We start from the raw sequence: 24,261 nt of genomic DNA, 5'->3' as shown, positions 1-24,261 counted from the left end.
TGCGCTGCAGGGCCCGGGCCCCGCCCCTGGTTGACCCTCTGCACAGAACCACATAATGCTCCGCCCCCTACTAAACTCCCCCGCCCAAGGGACAACGTAGCCGCCAACGTCCCTCCACGCATGCGCAGTTATTTCGCTCATGGGAACTTTTGGGAGCGCTGGCCCGCTGTGACAGTAGAGATAGAGGTAGGACTCACCGCGCAGCGACCTCTCCGGAGAGGTCAGGTGGCGGCCATCTTGGATCGGGAATGGAAGTCGGTCCTGGAGCCGACCTCTCTTTCTCGCCTAAGCCTTCCCTCCCACTTTGTTACCGTCAGAGCATTGCGCCCCCTCCCCGGGGAACTTTGCGGGGGTGCCTCTCAACGCTGGGGCTGTCAAACGTGGCGCCGTTTCTCGGCCCAGGCGTATTAACGCCAATACCGCTGTGCATGCTGGGACCTGTAGTTTAAATGCTCACCACCTTTAGCAAACATTCACTAGTGTTCGCCTTACGAGGGCAGGTGGGCAGTGCGTGGCGAGTGGTGAGGAGACGGGATAAGAGGCCCAATAATCGGCCTTTATTGCCACTCGCTCCTTTCAGACTGCCCGTGGCTCCAGAAGACACAGGAGGCTCTGCTCCCAGGTGGCGCCCAGCCCGCCCTCTGTGTCCCTGCAGCAGCTGACATTGCTGCGCCCAGGGTCACACGCCTTGCAGCGGAGCTGGGATTGGAAGCGCGCGCAGCTAGGCCCAGGGTATATCAGCCAGTGCCAAAACTGGGTCACACATGCGGATAATTCTGCTGTGCTTTCTAGGGTTGGGTACAGGGTGTACTTTTTGCAGTTCAGTGCAGTGATTTTTGGGTGGGGTAGAGCTGTAGATTACAGTTGGTTTAGGTGTTGTAGAGCTGAGCTCTGGGTTCATGCTGATAATTCTGCAGTTCGCAGTGGTTTCTAGGTCTAGCCCGGCTGGGTACAGGGTGTACTTTTTGCAGTTCAGTGCAGTGATTTTTAGGTGGTGCAGAGCAGTGCTCTGGGTTCATGCTGATAATTCTGCAGTTTGCAGGGGTGTCTAGGTGTAGACAGGTTGGATATAGGGTGTACTTTTTGCAGTTCAGTGCAGTGATTTTTAGGTGGTGCAGAGCAGTGCTCTGGGTTCATGCTGATAATTCTGCAGTTTGCAGGGGTGTCTAGGTGTAGACAGGTTGAATATAGGTTGTAGTTTTTTCAGTTCAGTGCAGTGATTTTTAGGTGGTGTAGAGCTGAGTTTTGGGTGCATGCTGACAGTATTGCTGTTTGTTCTAGGTGTAGTGCTGCAGGATTGGGGTCACAAGCCTCGCATTGTGGGGTGGGCTTTAGGTGCAGTGTAGGCTTTATGTTTCAGGGACTCTGAATTCTCTACTTTTGGATCTCTGAAGGCCACAGAGATGCATGGGCTCCGAGGTGGCAGGGCGTTGCTGCTCTCGGCTGTATCAGTAGCCGTTGGGACAGGCCTGGGAGCTGGAGCTGTGAGCTGGCAGCAGTGGGCTAACCCTGAGCCAAGACTCTTCACTGTTCAGGCTGCCACTGAGCTGGTCCCTGGGGCTAGCCTAATGAAGTATGGCTTCCCTGGAGGCCTTTCCCAAGTGCGAAGTCGTGAGGGTTACGCACTGGCATACGACCCTCGGCTCCGAGGCGCTGCATGGGTCATCGAGAGGCTGGACACAGAGCGGCTACAAGGTTCTTCCACCCGCAAGGCTTGTGAATTCCAGGAGGACAATACCATACACATCTACCACCGGGCCACCAATGCTGACTTCAAGGGTAGCGGCTTGGACCGGGGGCACTTGGCAGCCGCTGGTAACCACAAGTGCAGCCAGAAGGCTATGGATGAGACATTCTACTTGAGCAATGTTGCACCACAGGTATTGGTCGCAGATACCCTTAGTCCTGCTTGCAGTGTTGAGGTGACGCTGAGTACAGTTTCTGACTAGTCTCAGTTCTTCCAGGAGCCATGCATAGCTTGCATTTAATGAGTACTGAAGTAGCTCTACCAGACCTTTTTTTCTACTCATCGATGAGGAGTTGGAAAGAGCATTTTTCTTTAGGGAAAGGCTGTAGTTTGCGGTGTAGTTTCTCCACAGTATTAACCAAATAATACAGGATGGAAATATAAGATCTACACTGAATTTAACTTCCAGGTTATTTTTGCAGTGTACACAGGGTTTGAGTCCCACAGGGGTTCTCCCTAAGCCCCACACTCTATAACATATATGTATGTTGGATGGCTCTTCTTATCTGCTTTCGGACAACACCCATATTCTCATTTTTTGGATGAAAATTACCAGCAGTCGTTGTCGAATTTCATGAATTGCATGGGGGACTGGATTAGTAAGAATTCCCTCAAGATGGACAAGACCAAGATCTAATTAATTTCTGGCCTTTATTTTTCTCATGTACTGTCAGATCATTTCTGCTCACCCAACTAGAATGACCTCCCACCAGAGTCCTCTTTGCAGACCCCCAGTTTTGTGTACTCAGGTTAATAAACTGACATCCTCATACTTACTTTAATGCTTAACGAACAGCATTCTCCTCTACTTACCTTTTAATCTTGACGACTAGAAATTCAGACAACTTTCCACAGACGCCTTGTGTCAGACCCTGTTTAAGAGGCCAGGTGGCCGCATGGGCTACTAGTCTTCCATAGGAGGGACAGAGGCTTGGTAGGTCCAGCATACAGGCCCCAGGTTGCTATGACAAAAGCAAGAGTATGCAGTTCCTAAGGAGGAGAGAGGAAAGGGAGGAGGGGGGATCGAGTTGAAGATACTAGGTGTTCGTAAGGAAAAGAAAAGGTGAAGGGGGAGTACCCCCAATTAGGAGCAAGCACCCTCACACACCCCAAAGGGTGTCAAGCTTCATCTTTGGGCAGCTCCTCGTTGTGCCGGCTCTGCAATGCCCAACGGGCCCCGCCAGGGGGCTCTTTGCCGGAGACCTTCTCTGTTTACCCACATGAAGCTGAAAGGTGGTGGTGGGGCATATGTGTAGTGAGTAGCGATGGGAGGAGGAAAGTGTGGTTAAAAATAGCTATGGGACTCCCAAAAAACAGTTTTATTCTCTGGGTTCCTATGCTATGAATGAAAACAACCGACTAAAGAGTCACGTCTGAAGAGGGGAAATTATACACGCTTGAGCTCAGGGTGATGTGTGTGGGGGGAAGGTGGTCGACATGTTTCATGCTCTAAATCGTCCAGTTGGATCTTGGCATTTCTTTAGGACCAGGGGATCCTCATCTACTCTTAAGAGGTTGGTGTGTGTAATGAAGGTTCCGTCCCCTACACCGGTGACGGACAGACGCGGGTAGGTCTCACACCACAGAGGACCTCAAACTGAGTGCTTCCTCCCTCACCATATTGCGAGTACCCTAGACTTCACGGTTGGGGCCAATTGACTCCCCTTCTAGGTGTTGTCCAGATGGTATCCCTCACTTTACCTTCTGTTTGACCTTTTTCACTCCCATAGAGGACTCCCATGTGAGTCCTGACTGTAGGCCTTGTTCCAATGTTGTCCCAAGTCGTACCCTACTATGGCTCGGCAAAGTGGGCCAAATAGAACCCTTTCAGTACTTGACTCTCAGTAGTAGCAATGTTGCGCAGTCACAGGCTTCTCAGGAGGTTAGTGTGAGGGTTTCTCAGGCTCCATAATCAATATCATCCCCCCAGCAGCACAACAGGCTCAATGTCCAGTCAGTGCTGCTCTTTGTTGAAAAGACAAGAACTTTGATTACACAGAAAGCAGAAAATTACAGTACATACTCAATAATAAACGTATAACCTGTTCAAGGGTGCAAGTCTTTGTGCACTAGCGGCCTCTGCTGTCTGGGCCTCTACCTGTCTTTAGTGCCCCCCCTGGGTTCCCTCTTTCCACGTTCAGAGTTTGAGGTAGGTCTATGGATGCAGCTCATGCTCCCAGAACCCCCCATGCCCCACAGGTTTCTATTAGCACTAGCACTGACTGGCCTATATCACTTGTGAACCGCACACTATCCCGTTTAGCACACACGTACAATGCACAGGATGTTGTGTTCAGGATTCCGGGATCATCACAAGCAGCAAACTTTAGAGGAAGGGTCTTGTAAACATGCATTCATGTCTCACAGCTGAAAGCTTGTCCCAATTTAATTTACTAGCGCAGTACGCTACCACCACTGCACCTCACTCGTGAAACCCGCCACTGGGACGGTAGCCCTGATCACTTTGAAGGTGATCTTGGTGTGCCTCTCTCGTTTCAGGATTAGGTCCAGAACGTATCATGGTCCAAAGACCAGACCTAGCTAAGTGCACACACAGGTTTAAAGTGCGGCATGACCATAAAGCAAAAATCCATGATCATAGGTATGCAGTCTGGGCCTGCAGGTTAAGGGACACAGCTGTACATCCTGCAGGGACATTACCATACCAAACACCTTGATAATCCTAATTCTCTTTTCCATGGCTTCCTTGTCTCCGTATTTCGTTGCCGTCAACGCATACAGAACTCAACCGCTTGCCTCACTTTTTATTTGCCTATCAGAGTCTCCGCCTCTGAGGCGCAAGAGTTGTTACGTTGGCTGCCTGCTGGTCTAATGGGCTCTCCTAAATCTCTGTGTTTGGTCTTTGAGGTCTAACATCAACAGTGACTCTGTCAGAAGATCATTGGCTCACAACATCCTGGCACATTAAAGTTTTTGTCCACACATCATTCTGTACCAATGTATTTACGTTTGAGATCCGGATGATGGGTATTTTCTCTTCTTGCCACCAAGCTGTTGAACTCCCCCCAGGAGAACCATCGCTCTCATATTTGGCTCATCTAATTTTGTAAGGCTCTAAAAACCTGGCTATTCTTGTGTTTTTAGAGCCGCTGTGTTTCTTTCGTTCCAGCGCCAAGGCACCTTTTAGGTAGTCATGCCAGTTACAAATTGCCACTCAACCTGTCATAAGGATGTCCCAGCTACATTGCAAGAAAGTATTTGTTAGGTTCACCTAGATGCAATGTAAAAAGCAGTTACAGAATTATTCTGTTCCTCTGAAAGAATAGTTACGTTGTCCACACGGAGATTATTAAAATGTGTCTAAGAGTTTTTAATTTCTTTTGGATTTTTTTTTATTTTCGATGGTCTGTGTTTAAAACAATAATCAAGTTTCAGCATAGATGCCCAACATTCTTCGGATATGAAATACATGACCACCATAGTAAGCCCTAGCTGTACGTTTCGCCCTTTCTAATAACATTTATGGCCCAGCATTATCAAACACAGCATGCTGGTCATCCCTCCTGGCACCCGCCTCTGCACACCTCCGCCCCAAAGACACATAGTAGAAAGGTGCTGTCAACTCCACTTGAAAGGAGGTGGCCGGAGAGAGGTACCAATGGTCGAGGATGCTGTAGAAATGCAGGTAGTGCAACAGAATGAGATTTACAGGGAACACCAGAAGCTAGCCTGTTTCTAAGAAGATTTGTAAGTCCTACTTGAGTATGATGTACAAGAAACCTAATGATTTACACAGACACCAGGATAGGGGATTGTGTTTTCAAGATTTGATTTATGTGGGTTTTTCGCAGGATGCCATTTGTAACTCTATAAGAGTTAACACAGCTGAGGAGGTCAGTAAGGTCCTACCAGGCACAGTTTACAAGGAAAACACAGAGCATTACTGAGGTTTTAGGAAAAATATCTATGTGGCTGCCAGATAAAACTCACAAAGGACATACAGGTTTAACTCAGTTTTAAGGGAATAATGTAGTTGTGATGTTCTAGATTATTAAGCCCCCCCCCCAAATATGTGGGTTGCTAACATAGTTCTTCCTCCTTTGTCAAGCAAGTATTTGTAAGATCTCTGTGGATGTGATTTGCAGGGATGATAACAAGTTACTCGGTTCTCGAGGATGTATTTCCAATGCCTGCTTTGATGCAATTTGCAATGAACACAGATAGTTATTGATTTCTTAGGATATACCATATGTATTCGTGAGGTCCAGGATGTGCAAAGTGCACCCGGATGTGAAATAGGACCGTTGAGTTATTCTTTCCCTTGAAAGATCATTGTGAAGAAAGTGTCATCAAACTGCCTTCTTTCCTGGGCAAACAGTTGAGAGATGGCTGGGTAAGGAAGTACCGTGCAGATGAGGTTACCTTACATGGATAGAATTAATCATGTTTTTTTATTATGCCCCACACCTTTATTAAGATTGAAACACCACGATTGCATCACACAACATATGAGCATTTTTACCTCACCGCACAATCTTTCCATCTCATAATTCAATCAAACGTCATTACTTCTGGAGGAAGAAAACATTTTTGATGGTACGGTACATGAAACCACAAAAGGTGTCTGGCATCAGCGCAGTGAGGCAAGGAAGTGGGACAGAACGTTCATAATATACATTTAAGCACAGTTGTCTCATTATGTCTGTAGGTCACTTAAAGATACAGAAATCAGTGTAAACAGCAGGGAATGGCTGGTACAGTCAAAGGGTTGAAAAGGGGTAAAGGTAAGAACTGGTACCGGAGAGACAGCTGGGATGTTGAAGCACAGAATTGCTTTTCAGTCCTGATAGAAGAACATGACCCAGTTGTCATGAAGACCTAAGAAAATGAGCCATAGTTTCTGAACAGTGGGTCTCTCCTGAATAATAGTTACATGGGTATGAACGCGTTGTACAGGTTGTCTTACTAAAACACGCACAATGTGCACTATTCTGGGTTTTCTTCAACTTGCAGATCTAGTCAACCTAGCTTGATTCTCACGAGAACCTCATTAGCGAGTCGGTGTCGGGATTAATTAGAGATTACATAGTGCCAGTTCAAACTGGATTATTTGACACAGTATATTCCCTTTTCATAAAATTATTCAAATTTGCTAGAAACTCTAAATAGGCTAGAAGTAAAACCATATGTATATCTTACTATCGTTCCACATCTGCTCCTTGACATTTAAGAAGTTACCGCATTAGGTTCACTGTATTTCTTGGTAAGTTTAAGTGCACAATGCCTGCAAGAGCTGCCTTGAGAGGACATTAGTGTTTCGGCTCACATTCATCAAGTACGTTGATGCTTCTTCAGAATGTTCGGTGATATAACATGGATTTTGTTTCTTTCTTGAAAGAGTAGGCACTTTCCTAGTTTATCTAGAATGAAACTAAAGTGGAATAAGATGCGTGTGTATGTATACATATATAGTAATCTGTGTTTTATATCAAACCAATCAATGTTTTAGAATCGAATATTCACATAACTTTTACAGAAATAAGATGCCACAATCATGTATGCTGCATCCCCTTTTGGGTTCAAATAGAGTTCTTGGACAACATGGTGATGGCATTTTTCGAGAGAATTACTTAACTTCCAACATAAAGTGGTGTTTTCCCACATATGTAATGGGCTATGATTAAGTGCCACTATTATTGCATATTTTATATCATAATCCTTTTGTAGGATCATGGGGGGGTCTGACTCAGTCTTATAATTGACCTGACAGTGTTTTGGGGCTTTTTGTTGCTTAATTTGACTGCCAGCATTCCCCCTCAATCACTCGCTATCTTGGGGGAATTGACAGTAAATTTAAGGCTGAGACCACATGAATGCGACCAGTAGATGAATTCACAGATTTTTTTTTGAACCCTCCCAGGTGAAAAAGACACTATTCACGCAATTGTAGCTAAATGTCGTTTTAAAAGATTTCCCATCGAGATTTGCCACAGTGTGGGGCAAGTGTGGTTCCCATACTAGTGCCCTACACATACCTGTTCAGTGATGCACCTGATCCCTGAAAAGGAAGAAGTTGCAGTAAGTACAATCTTGGGACCACCAGTGACAGATTCTGTGCGTACAGATATGATGGTCTCGGGATGGACGATGGATGAATAATTGGTCCTGCCGTATTGCAGGCCTCATGTCCACTTTCCAGAGGAAATACAATTCAAGGTGAATCACGAATTGGTAATTCAGATCTATTTTGAATTTGTATAGTGAAAAAGTTCTCCCGCGCTTCAGTGAGTTATACTGGGCATCAGCAGTGCACACACAGAATATAACAGGTATCCCACGAGTCAAATGCATGCTACACTCACATACGCCCACAGATGTAGCACAGGCAGAAGGGTGCAAGCTTGACCGTACAAGGACAAATACAGCCTGTGCAGTAGGACTGCAAGCTTTTATCACACAGGTACACAAGCTACAGTACATGCAGCGTTCTTGCAAGAATCATTGACTACTACTTCAATTTTCAGAGAGCGCTGGCTACTTCCAATCACAGAATTCTTTCAGACGAGCACGCCTAAGAAAACTATCTAACTGTGTGCAGGTCTGCAACCGTTCATGCCCTACTCCCGACTGCTTCTTGTTTTGGTATAGCTATGTGGTCGGTGTGTCCTGTTTGAAGAACATCTCTAAACCAAAGGCCACACTCTTCCATCCATGTCATTTGGAAGGGCTTCCAGCTACCTGATCACCACCAAAGTGCTTTGTGGCCTGAACACGGCAATGGAGCGCTGTGTAAAGTCTGAAGTACAGCGCAGGCCACCTTGCATGGAACATTCTTCTCACTCTTACTGCCTCGGGAGCAAATCCAATGCTTCCAGAGGGTGCACCAATACTCCTCCTTACAACTCCAGAGCATCTGGCGTGAATACTGCAAGTAGCTCAAACATAAAGCGGGACAAGGGAGTGATCAAGGTGAAAGCACACAGACTGAACTAACTGCTGAGCAGGCCGGGACAGGGTGGGCCGTACTTAAAGGAAAATGGGGGCAGGGTGGGCTGGGCTGTCATGAGCTGCTTTTGTCAGGTTTATAAGTCTCATTGTCATAATTCTCCTATCTGCAGGACCCTCACATGAACCAGAACGCCTGGAATAACCTGGAGAAGTCCTGCCGGAGCCTTGCCAGGCACAATAAGAGTGTGTACGTCTGCACTGGACCCCTCTTTCTACCCAGGTAAGGACAACGTCACCAACTCCTCCAGGGCCAGGCACTGTGAGGGCCAGGGTAACCGTGAAGCAAGGGGTAAAGAGCAGGTCCATCCACCGGTCTGTTCTATTCATAGGACCATGGTAGCCACATGACCACCATATCTGCTGGCTCAAGGGAGCCCTAAGAGGCCACTGTATGTACCAAAGCAGGGTATCCTTAGGACCAGGGTAACTCAACAGAGCGCCCATACACCAGGATCCACAGCCACCCACAGGATCACTATTCACAAAATCAAGCTCCCTTGAGGACCAGGCTTTATACAGGACATGGTGAACCACAGGGCCAGGCCACACTAAACGAACACCAAGCTATCCTCAGGACCAGGGTACGCACAGGAGCAAGGTATCGCCAAGAGCAGAGCATGCACGCAATGAGGCTAACACCAGGAGTACCCACAGTGCTAGGGAATTGCCTGTGCGAATGAATGGGTTCATTTTAAAGGTGCCAGGCTACTTGCAAAGTTGTCAAATCCCGCAATACTATCTAACTCTAGACCCATCGCTTGTCTGCGGTTAGCACGGTGCTGGAGACGTTGATCAATGGGCCGCTTTGAACTGCCTGGAACAGTATATACTACTACACCCCAGTCTATCAGGAATCTGCTGCCGTCGCAGCACAGAGGCGGCTTTATTGGAAGTGTCTTGAGTCCATCAAAATGACACTGGACCAAGGGAGTAAAGCCTCCCTGAAAATAGAACTATCTGCTGCGTTCGATTCTGTATCGCTCACCACCATTGCAATGTTTCTTTGGTATTGCTGTTGGTGGTCAGGCACCAAGTTGGATTCTTTCCTTTTTGGACAAGAGTGAGCAAGCAGTTTGGAGGGCATCACTCTCTTTGGGAACCCAATCACTAAACTCTTCTCTGAGCCCCACTTTACTTAATATCCACATGGCTCCTTTGATTTCCTTGCTTGAGTCCTTTGGTATCAAGGTCATCTCATATGCTGACGACACACAACTGATCCAGTCGATTGAGAATGGGCTGGTGGCGGTTCAGGAATCCATCAAAGCATGTTTAGTTAATGTACTGGACTGGATGCGGCAAAGAACCTCAAATGTAGTAAGACCAAAATCTTGCTGCTTCGGATCCTTCCAAGAAAAACAGTGTGAGAGTTGTTGGCCTGCTGCTCCGCCTCCCCCACCTCCGCCTGCCACAGCATCTAAGAATCTGGGCGGAAAATTGGTAAAAAGCTTCCTTCCCAGTCCCAGATTTCTTTAGTGATGGATACTTGTTTTGCTTTGTTCCAGTCTTTGAATCTTTTTTTTTCCTTTTTCCCTTGTGAGTCTCGGAAGAGAGTGGTGCATGCGTTATTTACAGCAATACTGGACTATGCCAATATGGTTTATCCGGGTCTCCCTGCGCATTGAATTAAGCATCTGCAGATGGTCTAGAATGCAGCTGCCCACCCGCCTGATCTTGAGGATTTCCTGCTCTGCATCCATTTCAGATCCTTCATCAATTCATCCATGTAGTGTTCAGTCCAGAACTGATAATATATTTTGCAGCATCGTAGCCATCCTGGATGTTTTGAGCCAGGTTGGCCCGAAAGTCCTCGGGGAATGCTGGCAGAGTTCGCCATCAATGTCCCATAAAGCATGGGTATAGCTCCCAGCACAAAGTTGGCATTGATTGACTGGAGGGCTACAATGGCAGAGTAACCCCCCCCACTTCTGTAATGCTTAGATTTGTTTTGACTCTCGCTGGAGAAGTGCCGGGAAATATTCACCATATTGATGGAAGCCTGAACCACAAAGCGTTCTGGTGTAGGGTGCTGCGTCAAGAAGTCAGGGTGCCTGGCAACTGCCCGTGGCTTCTGACAACCTTTCTGTTCACTGGTGGATAAGAACAAGGCTTAGACCAGGTGCCCATAAGGGTGTCCGTCAGGGCTTCACTAAATGGAAGTAAGGGTTTGGATGAAGTTTGGCAATGTTGAAAAACCTCTGTCAGCAGGTTAGTTTTAATTTCCATAGTTGTTAGTTGTAAATCCCGTACCTCTGCCACGGTTCTTATTAGCACAGCCAAAGAGGCACTTTCTTCTGTTGATGGTCCAGAAGGAGAACACAGCCCAGTGTCTGGGGAAGTGTACAAACCACTGCCTGCTCAAGTCCATGTGCAAATTATCATCACAGTATTGGGGAAAATAATCCCCCTCATCTCCATTGTCCTCTCCAAAGGCTAACGCTGGAACGCCTTCTCTTGGTGGCCATGCACCCTACAAGTCAATAACAATAATAATATTCTAACCAGGCATCGCGCTTTAATTCGGTTCCTATCGGCTCTACTGCACAGTCAAGCACTCTGAAGGAACTGGTGCACTATACAACTCCCAAAATCAATGAAATAATTACTGTTCTGTCCCACTAGGCTGATCAGTAGCGGCCTGTCCCCTGCTAAAATGGAGGGAGGTGTACCGGAGAAGGGGAGGGTTTGGGAAAAAAAAAAAAACTTACCCTAATGCTGCCACCGCTGCTGTCTCCCGCGCATCGGATCTTCCTGCTTCTGGCTCTGGGCACAGGCTCCCAGCTTGCCCTGTGGCCAATCCTGAAGCTGCTTATGCATGAGAGCAGCTTAAGGATTGGCCTGAGCTGCAGCAACTTGCGCTTCCAGGCAAACTGGGAGCCTGTCCCTGCTCTCTCCAGCTCTAGCAACGCAGCTGAGACTGGCAAGAGCTTCACTATGCATGAGGGGTACCTCATGTGCAGTGAAGAGAGGGCCCACTACTCGCACACCAGCAGTCACCCCCTGGACCCGCCCCCCAAGACTCATCAAAGTCCTGGGGGCGGGTCCAGGGGATTCAAATGAAATGATAATAAAACATGTTTAAAACCTGTTGTATTATCGTTTTATGTACTGGTGGTGGCAGGGGGGGCGGCGCTCCTCCGCCCTAATGGAGTGGCCGCCGCTGAGGCTGATGGATTGACTTGGAGCATGTCCGGCAGTGGATTCTGCTGGAGGAGCAGTGGTGGTTGTGGATCAGTATATCGAGCTACACAATATTCTGCTTCAAACACTTCATAGACAAAATATTGACAACCACAATATCGTGAAGGCAAATATAGGAGTCCGCTGCATGGGGAGCCCTTTTAGCGCCACTGTTTGATTCCTGTTTTCGAACGAGTAATATTCCCCCCTCTTGGAAGGGGAGTATTATAGTCCCTTTGTATAAAAAGGGCCCGAAAACTTCACCAACTAGCTTCAGACAGATTACACTGTTGGATGCTGCCAAAAGTATACTATGCCATCGGCAGCAATGGGCCCATGACCAGCATATATTACCACCAGAACAAGCTGGTTTAGAAAGAACCATGGCACCCTGGACAATATCGCGGTCGTACAGACCATTGCAGAGAAATAATGTTTTTGCACGAAGTATGCCAGTTTATACGGCATTTATTGATTTCTCCACGGCGTTTGACAAAGTGGATCACCAAACGCTGTGGAGAAAGCTCTCCCATCTCGGTATACCACAACACCTTCTGGGTCTTATAATAGAATTACACACAGACACTTGGTGCCAAGTTCTGATGGGAGGTTCGCTGGGGTTATCATGTAAGATCAAAACATATAATGGGCTTAAGCAGGGCTGCCTGCTGGCCCCTCTTTTGTTTTCTTTGTATATATCTGATCTCCCCGCCGTTTTGAACTCAGTGAGGGGGGATGCCCCCAGAATTGGTACAATGTCCGTTAAGTATTTATTATACGCAGACGACGTGGCAATTTGTGATCTAACGCCCATTCGTCTGCAACGTCGTCGGGATGCCCTAATTAAATACGCAGAAGACCTCTTTCTGAAAATTAATATTGCTAAAAGCTAAATGTTGGTTGTTCGCAAGAAAGGGCTTAGAATAAAGAGAGGGTATAAGTGGACGTTGGGGTTCGAAGAACTGGAATTGGTTGATTTGTACTTATACTTGGGGAAGGTTTTTTCTAAAACTGGGCGACATTTAGAGAACATTAAACTTTGTGTTAGTAAGGCCGTCTCCAGGCTGGAGCTTTAAACAGATTTTGTAAATCTTGTGGGAGACGCCACTTTAGTCATGTTCTGCCAGTATTTACGTTCAAAATTCCCCCTTCATTAATATACGCTGCTGAAGTACTGGATATGAATCATTGGCTCTCTTTTGTAAGGCTGAAGGCCAAATCCTGCGCCAAATCTGTCATTTAAATTCCTTGGCTGCTCCACAGGTACTACGTCTGGAATTTGGTCTAGTCTCTTCATATATTGTATACATGGCGGCGGTCCTGAGGTGGGGTAGCTCCCTCTGCTGGGGGGACGAGGGCACTCTTAGGGCTGCTTTAAGAATGGACATTTTTGATAAATTGAAAGACCAATCAACATTTTTCATGTCCTTTGCACAAGCAAATGATTTATTTGGGCTTCGTTTAAATGTTGATTTCCCTATGCCGAAGTCTGCACTGAAGCTGTTTAAAAAAAGTCTGAATCCTCTATTAGCATGGTTAGAGACATTGATTTAAGTCAGTCCAAGTCCTGTAATGAGGTGGTCTGTGGGAGTGCTTTGGGGAATAGACCACAGCTTTATTTAACTTGGAACCTTCCTCATGGGATTATCTGGAACCTTCATCTACTCTGTTCTGGGGTCAAGATAGCGCCGGGACACTCCTTGGAGCAGCCGTGAGCTTAACAAATACCCCTATAACATAACATAACATAACATAACATTATAAGGCTGATACTCTTATTGAGAACTAACTTGTTGCCTGTAAGAGAAGTTACTGGTTTATGGGACAAAATACCAAGATAGGAGAGAATTTGTGAAATGTGTTTTTTTTACAAATCCTAGATCTTCATCACGTGCTATTTGTGTGCACAAAATTACAAAGAGCCAGGCATATGTTTTTAAGATCATCATTTATCAAATTTAATATCCATTCTGCTCAGGAGGCCCGTTCATTTGTTTTGTCTCCACCAAATGAAATGGTTTGCTATAGGATATATCAATATTTAAAAATGTTTCTGGTCATTTATTAGGGAATTTTTAGCTTATCTTGTATGTTGTACTAACTAATGGCTGGATATTGAAGAAATTTGTTTTGTATATATAGTTTTTTTTTTTTTTTTTTAATCCTATTTGTGTACTTTTGTAGAATTTTGTATTGTATATAAAGTATTTTTTTTAATCTATTGATGCAGTTTTGTGGACCTCCGTTGGAGTTCCATATCAAAGTAAAATAAATGGAATTTAATTCATTGATATTGAAGCCAAATATAGATTTGCTATTTTTAACTCCACATCTACATGCCTCGAAGAAAGATCTACATCCTCCAGCTGCTTTTATGCGACGTTCAAGCTTCGTATGACTATATTTATACTTACCTGTCTACATCGGCTTGCACAGTGTTGTGGAAGCAGATACTGTGGCTCTGATCTCTACATAGCATAATATTTTGCATGTATTCATCTCAGGTTGCTCGTTTTTGAGCTTCGGAACCAGATTGGTTCAATCTTCTCCTGTCATCTGTTTGCTTCAGGTTTGTAGGGAAACCAGAGATGGTTAAAAATTGCACAAAGTGGCTTCATGGTCTTTCTGTCCACTGGGCCTACACTACCAGTTGCAAACCCTGACACACAGAAATCTTCCTTCAAAGCAGGGGCATCTTTATGGTGCTGCACAGCCTTGAGTTCCTGCTCCGAGGAGTGCTACAGAGGGAGGGAATCTCAACCCCTTTTCAAGCAGCCGCTTTGAAACCGGGGTACTCCTGTCTCCTGACCTGGTCACCGCCTCTTACTGATGCCAACCAACCAGAGGAACAGCTCCTGGCAACGTCTCTCCTCCACAGCTCATCCCCTGGCGAGACCCTGAGATGAATTACGTTGACCAACCCTAATCAGGGTATAGATGAAGAAATGCTGATGAAGTCTACACTGGAAAGTGGAACCCCTCTACCTGTTCAGGTGGAGTAGGAATTTCCTGCCTAGACTGTAAACTGGACCATCAGTAAAGTTTAACAGCTTTATGTAGCGCTGATGCATCATACATAGAACAATATTTAAAAACTAGATAAGAGAAACATTTGAGATGTGCGAGGATCGAACAAATGCATTACGAATAAGGTGCAGTGTGAGAGATGTGTGTGCGGCACATCACATAGTAACTAGAAAGTTCCAGATTAATGTTGCTGCACCAGAGTACGATGGATTTCATGCCCTTAAACTTTGGGACTTCCTGATTAAATGGTGTTTGGCTTCTAAAGCCTCTTTGCTCTTCCAAGACTGTAATCAAGTCCATTAGGCTGGGTGGACTCTGAGAGTGCAGTGAGTCATGCTAACCAGACCTCAGTGCCCTGACTCTAAAGTGTATGTTGAATTGGCTGTACCCGATTGGAAATGGCTAACTTACCTGTAAGTCCCTAGCTAATGGTATCTTGGTACCCAGGGCATGTAAGTTAGAGTGGTACCCTAGAGCTTGCAGCTCTAATTGTGCCACTTGCAGGTCCCCCAAGTATAACAAGTTCCCCAGTGCAGATTGGTAGAGCAGTTGTGCACTGCAAGACCGACTTTACCATTAAGAGGAATGGCAAAGGCAAAGCCACCGCTTCCCCGTACAAGTGTGCAAGTCACCTCTCTGGCAGGCCTACTGAGCCCTAAAGGCAGAGTGCAACATATAGGCAGGACATGTACTTTGCGTGTCCTGACAGTAAAGCACACAAAACAACTCTTTTTACTGTGGGAAGATTTGTTTGCCCAAAATGCGAGTACCGGATTACATGCTGACCCCTCAGCTGTGCTGCCTCCTGAACGGTGCGACCAAAGTGAGCCCTCCAAGGTATCAAACAACATGTTACATTAAGCCCGACTTGTATCACAAGTCGAAATTACTGTAGCTTGTTGCAGACTGCCCTGCTGTATCGAGGGACCAGCAAAGAGAGGCTGCACCAATGAGGACTGCACCTGCTGGCTAGCAAAGAAGGTGATTGTGCCTACCAAGTCCTGCTCAGGGAGAAGCTGTCTCCAGAGCCCAGCCTAAGCCAAGAGAACACCAAGCAGACTGGCCTCCTGTTCACAGCACAGGGACACAACAGCTGAAGAAGCCTGCTGGGGGCAATTTGCTAGCCCAAAGTCTTTAAGATTCGACGCACAGAGTTGCACCCAACTTCGCTGAATCTGGAAATGCTGTTGGAAAGTTGCTGGGATCCTCAGAAGGAAAGTTATCTATTCACGAAGGATTGACCTGTGACCGCGACTGGTAGTCCTCTGGCAACTGGACTTTGTGGAATGTCAACCCTGCAACCAGAACTCTCTCACTATCTTCGTGGACCGAGGAATCCCTGCAAGAAGACCCCCCCCCCCCCTCAACTGCGTCGCATCCACAGCATCCTTGGAGCATCTTCAGCATCCTTTATCCCTTGCATCAGGACCACTTGCACAAGTCCTCCTGACACCAGCTCAGCATCCACAGCATCCTTGAGCATCTTCAGCATTCTTCATACCTTGCATCAGGACCACTTCCATGATTCCCCTGACACCAGCTCAGCATCCACAGCATCCTTGAGCATCTTCAGCATTCTTCATACCTTGCATCAGGACCACTTGCACAAGTCCCCCTGACACCAGCTTGGCATCCACAGCATCATTGAGCATCTTCAGCATCCTTTATCCCTTGCATCAGATCCACTCCATAGCGATGATTTTTTATTGCTTGTAAAATCTATATCTACGGAACCCTCCGGTGAATCCATTTTGCTCTAGTGTCTAAAATCTTATAAAAATACAGTCTATATTTATAAATTGGTGGAGGATTTCTTGAGCATCGTGCCGATTTCTTCTTCAATTGTTTTGGTGCTGTTCCTTTATGCAAGCCTTGCTGCTCAGGGCAGCAGCTACCCAAAGTTGAGCTGAGTGTTTCACAGATGAAACCTACTAGACCTAAAGGGGTTGGTAAGTGTATTACATGGTAAAGTTGCATGACCACAGCCTCTAATACACCCTATTTCCTCGCAGACAATGACAACAGTCTGGCACAGGAGTGTATTTAAGGTGGAACTTGGGCCCTCTTTGGTGAAGAGGGGCTCTGTCGGCATACACTCTTCCTGCCACGCCCACTTTAAACTTCTCAGACAAGAGGCAAAGGGTTGAACTCTCATCTTACTAACTACCCCTCTTCACACGAACATATGTTGTGGCTCAATTTCACTGTCAACAGAATTCAGTCCCTCACACACATACCAAACAATATAAAATGTAGGACAGTACGATCTCCGACAGACCTAGAACACGCCTAGGCCACAGTGTAGGGTAGTTCCTAGGAATCCCCAGGACCTGCGCATTTTGGATGACCTAAACTGAGGGCTTGGTGTCCAAACTGCTTCCGTACACTCCCACAGGATATGTCGGGTGTTAGAACAGCTAGCTCTACAGTGCCACTACCACCCCCCTGTATCTTACAGTGGTGTAGGTAGTTTGTGGCAACCACTGAACATGACAACCCTGATTCCTCAGGGATCTTGATAAACAGTACAGTACTTTTCGCTTAGTCACTCGTTCTTGCTTATTTTCAGAAAATACACAGGGTGGCGATTAGGACGTTTCAATAAGTATTTATTGGTCCAGCGTTAGTCTTATGTAAAACATATTTGCTGCGACAATCTGGAGACAGAAGCATTCAAAAGAGATCACAGTACTCATGTAGTAAACAGTAGATAGATTTCTACCATAGTGCTAAGAAGATGAACATGTACAGTTCAGATAAATACAGTAGCATTTGCATAATCCTATAAAGCGCCCTATGTAATTTGCATAAATGTACCTAACCTAGATATGTAGGTGTAGCATGTATATTGGTATATATGTATATAACCAAGAATCCCCCAGGGAAGAACCATCCCCCTCACCTGATGGTAGAGAAAGAAGGACCCCGTCTCTGCTTCGAGGACGATACCCCGCAAGGGATGTCAGACCGCTGCGTGTTGAAGATTCGGCGTGAAGGACGCTGTGTCAGCTTGGAAGGAATTCTCTTCTAATTTGCAGGGGGGAAATAGGGGTCTTATATACTAGAGTGTTCACTCCAGGGCTTCTTCTAGAATTAATATGTTTTGAAAACAATCATAAATGTTTTGAAAACCATCATAAATGTTTTTCCAAACAAATGCGATCATGCACAGCAGGCTTGTTGGCCAAGGATGAAAAAGTGGTGACACTTTTACAGAATAATCATGCCGTGCCTGGGAACATGTTTATGCACGTCAGGTACAGGGATTATGACAGAATACTAAGAGCCTGCTGTTGAAGAGACAGGAGCAAGCTACTAGGTAAAAGGTCACCAGTTCAGAACCTTTATTGTCGTGTGGATGGGACAATGTATGTAAAAAGTGGTATACGTGACAGGACTAGCTGAAAAGACATGACAACAGCTCCCCTCACTTTTGAGGCACCCTAGCAGATGGATACGCTGACATCAGGTGGGCTGCAGAGTTTGCAGTATCTTCGCCTAGGTAGAACTGGGTGTTTCCTTGCCGTCGGTTCCAGTCACTGAAGGGAGAGCTGGGGGGCTCTTGTAGACTGACTAGAGTTTCTAGTGATCACTGTTTGCTTCCCTTAGCCACGTTTTTCTGTTGCCGTAGGCTAAAGTTGCATAAGGCTCTCTGTTCTCATTGATTAGCCTGAAGTTCCCCTGGCGTGATGCTTTGTGTTGTCTCCCTTTTGCCCAGGGTGTTCCTTGGTTCTAGTCTCACTTGTGGGCTTCGTCTTGATTCCCCGAGTGTGATGGGCTCAAAACATTTGTGCTAACCCCCCAGTTTTCGGCAAGTTCATGATGGACTGATTTAACTGTCTCAGACGTTGAGCTAGACAGCAGGCTTGTTCATTGCGACTCTGTACAGCACAGCAAACACAGCTTCTCGGCAAAGACAAACAATCTAATAGGTTCAAGGTAGACTGATCATTGTTTTTATGTGAGCAGAATGAGCTGCATGGCCAGTATCACATTCTCTTCCCTGTGGGCAAACACAAGCTTTATACTCATGTTACTTTTGAACTTTGAACTACTCATGTGAAGAGCAGGATTCCCAACCAGACTTGCCCGCTCAAGGTTTTAATGTAATAAGTCCAGGACTTCAACCCTATAATGAAATGTCCTAAATCTGCAAAGTTTGCACAAAAGTTCCATAATTGTGTCAGTTCTGTCTTTCAGTGTCCAAAAGCAGTTCTGCTTAGTGGCAGTCTGCTGAAATACTTATTCCCTTGTCAGACAAAGATTTATTTGTGCTCGTGCAGGAGTAAGTTGTCTGAATTTGCACTCAAAATATAAGTACAGCTACAGTGAGAATGAAGTAACAGTAAACATGGAGGGGGGTGCCAGCTGGCTTGTTAGTAAGGCACAGTCACCAATTGCCTTTACACATGCTGGAGTTCAGTTTAAACATAAATCCACATCCCTTGTCCAGGATGTTCCCTTGCTGTATGCTGCAGTTCCAGACATTCACTGTTCTTCTCTTAGTCTATGTTCCCTTGCTGTAGCTTCCAGTGCTTCGCGTTCTCTGTTCTCTGTCCTAGGCCCAGGGTGTTCCCGTCTTGTAGATACCAGTTGCTACTTCACCCTGTGTGTAGTCCTTAGCGACTGTTTGCTGTATGTTCTAGTTGCCACTGGGGGCTCTTCTTTTTGTTGGGTCTTCCTCTTGCTCTTTGTTGCACGTTCACCACAGTATTCTTCTTTTTTCTGCAGGATGGAAGCAGATGGGAAGATGTACGTGAAGTACCAAGTGATTGGTAAGAACAATGTGGCTGTCCCCACACACTTCTTCAAAGTTGTGCTCTTGGAAAAACCCAGTGGGGAAATCGAGCTCCGTCCCTATGTGATGCCCAACAGCCCTGTGGATGAAAAGATCCCACTGGAACGATTCCTGGTGCCAATTGAGAGCATAGAACGAGCCTCCGGTCTGCTCTTTGTTCCCAATATCATGAAAAGGACAAACAGCTTGAGGGCCATCTCGGCCAGTGCCCGCTGAGGAGACAGCTATGTGAGCAGGACAAGGGACACGGTGAGAAGAACAGAGAGACACTGTGAACAGGACAAGGGACAGTGTGAGCAGGATAAGGGACAACTGTGAGAAGAACTGAGAGACACTGAACAGGACAAGGGACAGTGTGAGCAGGATAAGGGACAACTGTGAGAAGAACTGAGAGACACTGAACAGGACAAGGGACACTGTGAGCAGGGTTTAAGGACACTGTGAGCAGGGCTAAGGACACTGTGAGTAGAGCAAGGAACATTGTGAGCAAGGACACAGATCATCTACAGGGCACGCACGGAATGAGCAGGACACGCCCTTCTATGCCTAATCAGCAATACACATTTACTCCTTGTGCAGATAGGATAATGAAGAATGTAATCTGATAAATTAAACTGATTTAAATCTGTAGTTCTAAAGTAAAAGCAAACCATAACTCGGCTGCTGCCGCTTTGTAGCTGGTGCAAACATTTGAGTGTCCTTTCATAGTACCTCTTGCAGACATTTCACCCACCACCACATTGTACCTTGGGAAGGAAGCGCAAAAATAAATTATTGTTCTATGCTGTTTTAAACTAACTATGTGCATAGTTGACTGCTGTAGCCAAAGGAATGCACAGGCTCTATTGTGCAAATTAATCAGTGTCCTCTATAAGAGCCACGTGGAGACCGTGTGGCTGCCTCCAGCTCTACCCAGTCAATGAACTTAGACATTCTGGAGGAATCTACATGAGCCTGAAGAAGCCAGCTGCAAAAGCATGTGTAGGTTTCCAAAGTGTGCTGTCACAAACTGTGCAATAAAAGTCTGTGATATATAAATATATTCACTGAAAAAAGCAAAGGTTACAGGGATGTTATAGTTAGGAAATAGAATTTAAAAAGCCTTGGAAATTCACAGAAAAAAACAAATTTCCAGGGACATTCTAGACTTACGCCCCTGCAATGCACTGCTTATGACCTCACAAATTCCATCACTCATGACAATGTCAGTGACATTACTCATGACATCACTGATGGCATCTCAAATGACATCAATGATGACATCATCTAGTGATTGTGAGTGTTTTCTAAAAGTTAATGAGTGATAAACATATAAACTAAGGTAAGTGGCTGTGGGAGTTCCTATATGGGCAAGTGGGGGGTGTATAAGTGGTGTATAGAAGAGTGAGTGGGTATGTGGGAGACTGTATACATGAGTGAGGTATACATGAGTGAGTGAGGGCAAGTTTTTGTGTGGGTGAGTGAGTGTGTCAGTGGTTGTATGAGTAAGTGAGTGGCTGTGTGAGTATCTCTATGGGTTAGTGAGTTGGTGTGTAAGTGGCAATAATGGTGAATCAGTGGCTATATGGGTGAAGGTGCGGGTGTGTTAGTGACTGTAAATGGTGAATGAGAGTACATGAGTGGCTGAATTGCTAACTGAGCAGGTACATAAATGTCTATGGGTTAATGACAGTACATAAGTGACTTTATGAGTGCATGAATGGGCATGTAAGTGGGTGTATGGGCGAGTGAGTAGTTGTATGGGCGAGTGAGTGGGTGTGTGAGTGGCTGTATTGGTGAGTATGAGGGAGTTTGTATAGGAGAGTATGTACTTGTCTCTGACTGTATAGATGAGGGAGTGGATGTGTTAGTATATCTATGAGTAAGTGAGTAGATGTGTGAGAAACTTTATGGGTGAGTGAATGGATATCTGAGTGACTATGAGTGTGTGAGTAGGTATATGAGTTTTTGTATAGGTGACTGATTGAGTATAAGAATCGCTATATGAGTGTATGAGTGGGTGTGTAAGTGTTTATATCTATATGACTGGATTGGTCAGTGAGTAGGTGCATGCGTGGCTGTATATATGAGTTAGTGGTTGCATTCATGGCTATATGGGTGAGTGGCTCTATGAATCTGTGAGTAGGTATGTGAGTGTGGCTGGTGTTAACAGTGATGTCATATGCGACGTCTTAAGTAATGACTCTGACCATGTCGTGAGTAATGTAATATGTGAGGTCATAAGCAATGCATTGCGGGGGCATAAGTTAGAGTTAGCTTTCCTAACTATAACTGCTAAATTTCTCTGGTTTTTTACGAGTCAAATATCAGCCTAACTATAATGTCTCTGTAACCTTTGTTTTTTTCCAGTGAATTTCTAAGATTTTTCAAATTCAATTTAACTATAACATCCCTGTAACCTTTGATTTTTTTTCAATGAATGTCTATGGTGTTTTAGGCCTCGCCTAGGCGACGCAGCGCATGCGCTGCTCACTCCTGGCGATATCTATTGTCGTAGCTTTACGTCCGAAGCGAGGGTGGAAGCTCCACCCACGCTTTTTAGTGGCGCGCTTGCCAAATCCCTGCTTTCTATTGGGAGGGAAGCCTGTTTGGTTCCCTCCCTGTATTCCTTTGGCGTGCCTGCCCGGACAGGGCATGTGCTCGTGCCTGGACTCCTCTTTGCCGTGCCTCCATGTGGGTACAACGCTTCAGCGCACTTTCACTTTTGCCTTACTCTCGGCGCTAAAGGATGCTGGAGATGGCTGCACCCGGTGATGTCAGAGTGGAGGTCAGGTGTTCTGGGCCGGCTGGTAGGTTATGATACAGGGTTCCTACTACAGGCATATGATTTCCTGGAACCGCTTGTATGTTTCTTAAGCATCGCGGGAGCGCTTTATCGTATGTGTTTTGCTTTAAGAATGGCAGGCATGCCATTAACGCTGCTCATGAACTGATATATATATTTTCAAAGCACTGTGCTTTTCAGAGGTGTGCGAGGCACCTTCAGGTTCGAGAACGGCAGCCGCGCATTTCTTTTGTAATGCATGGCTGCCGAAATCGATGAACACAAACTTGCCATTGGCACCGGCGACTTGCAGCCTATCATTCCTGTCCTGCCCCCGGGCGCTGTAACAACACAAATTACACATGCCGCCCGGGTAAGTTGATATTCCTAAATACCTTCCTTTTCATGCTTATTCACGTACTTGGGCTGCGAGTAGGATCGACAAGAGAGTGCGTCTGCTCTCAAAAAGCAGCAGATCACCCCACCCCCGTTACAGAAGCTACGATCAGAGCACAACAGATGGTCCTTTCGACTACAGTCGAATGAAATTCAGGAGTCTTAAAGGTACAGTCACATAAGAAAAGCAAGAAACTGGTTTGTTAAGACGTGCTGTCGCCTGTCGAATGCGATGCTAAGACTTTCAAAACCGCTTTCGTTTTAAAACGAATGTTGATTTTTACACTCCCATATCAGGCACCTCACTCCACCCTTGTCCCAGCAACTCCGACACTGGGGTCCTACTGCAAAACCAAACTCTTAAATCCTGGGATAGCTTATTCCGAACACGCCGACCTCGCGTCTGTAACAGTGAGTTACATAAATGCAGCTAATTTGCTGTATAAGAGCCTCTTACTGACTGTTCCCCTCCCTTCAAAGGGAGGCCCGTGGGTGGGGCCAACACACCGAGGAGGGTCTAGCCTTGCTGCTGGGCCCACTGCCTTTCACAAGGGTTGCTGTAGTAGTTTTTTTTATTTTTTTCATTGTGCCTGTTTGTTTTAAATATGTATAATTACTTACGGTGCACTTGTGCGTTTAAAATGTTTAGTTACTGTTTCTTTATGTTTAAATGGCATTTGCAGCGCTTCACACAAGCCCCACCTCTCCCACGTCTACAGCTGCGGACGTCACAACCCCTCACTGCTCGCAAAGAATGCGCGTTTGGCAACTTGAATAGTCAATCCCCAGACACCAATGGTTCCTAATTGATATATACTGCTTCTGAGCACAATCAAGCACATCTGCCGCACTCTGTAAACAGACCGCCGGAATGGCCACCCACCACTGTCCATGTTAACTGCCCTCCGTGCTGCCTCCCACCCTGCAGAAAACATAAGTGGTCTGACATGCTTAGAGCGTGCTCCAGCGGGAAAGGGCAAATTTACATATCCTCCCGGTGTCACAGACCCGTCATCACACTTACTTATTCACGCACGCATTCATTGGTGGGGCCCATAACACCAACACTCATACGTCTCACTCGAATCTGCACAACGGAGGAAGAGAAGCGCTGGACATGTGGGGGGGTACCTTATTACCTATAGAAAGAAATATTTAGGGTATTTATATATTATACATCTGCATTTATAGAATCCTAACTTTAACATCAAGGCACTCCATCACTTGGACTGGTTGATGGTGATTTAGAACCAGCTAAAACACATTTAAAGCCTCGGAAACTTTAATCAATACCCTTTAAAGAATCACAAACTCATTTTCAGTTAATACATGTTTAGTTTATCTAATTAATTTCACCGTCATTGGCATAATCAGCATTAC

The 24,261-nt window shown here is 45.9% G+C and overlaps 1 protein-coding gene across 1 annotated transcript; it reads left to right on the top strand.

Moving 5' to 3' along the window:
* Positions 1-301: 301 nt before the first annotated feature.
* On the top strand, positions 302-20,519 carry ENDOG (endonuclease G). Its single transcript, XM_085614053.1, has 3 exons — positions 302-1,880; positions 8,827-8,936; positions 19,655-20,519. The coding sequence occupies exons 1-3, from the start codon at positions 1,404-1,406 to the stop codon at positions 19,935-19,937; spliced, it is 870 nt and encodes a 289-aa protein (XP_085470179.1). The 5' UTR covers positions 302-1,403; the 3' UTR covers positions 19,938-20,519.
* The last annotated feature ends 3,742 nt before the right edge of the window (positions 20,520-24,261 follow it).

This window comes from Triturus cristatus, chromosome 1_2, assembly GCF_964204655.1.
Source record: "Triturus cristatus chromosome 1_2, aTriCri1.1, whole genome shotgun sequence".
Classification (NCBI taxonomy): Eukaryota; Metazoa; Chordata; class Amphibia; order Caudata; family Salamandridae; genus Triturus; species Triturus cristatus.
Note: the sequence above shows the minus strand (reverse complement) of the source record. Positions and strands in the feature narration are given on the sequence as shown.

What these genes read in the sequence shown, in the direction of transcription:
- ENDOG (XM_085614053.1), top strand. Translation starts at nt 1,404, where the DNA reads ATGCATGGGCTCCGAGGTGGCAGGGCGTTGCTGCTCTCGGCTGTATCA. An exon ending in TGAGCAATGTTGCACCACAG is followed by an intron (nt 1,881 to 8,826) that starts GTATTGGTCGCA and finishes TCCTATCTGCAG; the next exon opens with GACCCTCACATGAACCAGAA. An exon ending in GGACCCCTCTTTCTACCCAG is followed by an intron (nt 8,937 to 19,654) that starts GTAAGGACAACG and finishes TTTTTTCTGCAG; the next exon opens with GATGGAAGCAGATGGGAAGA.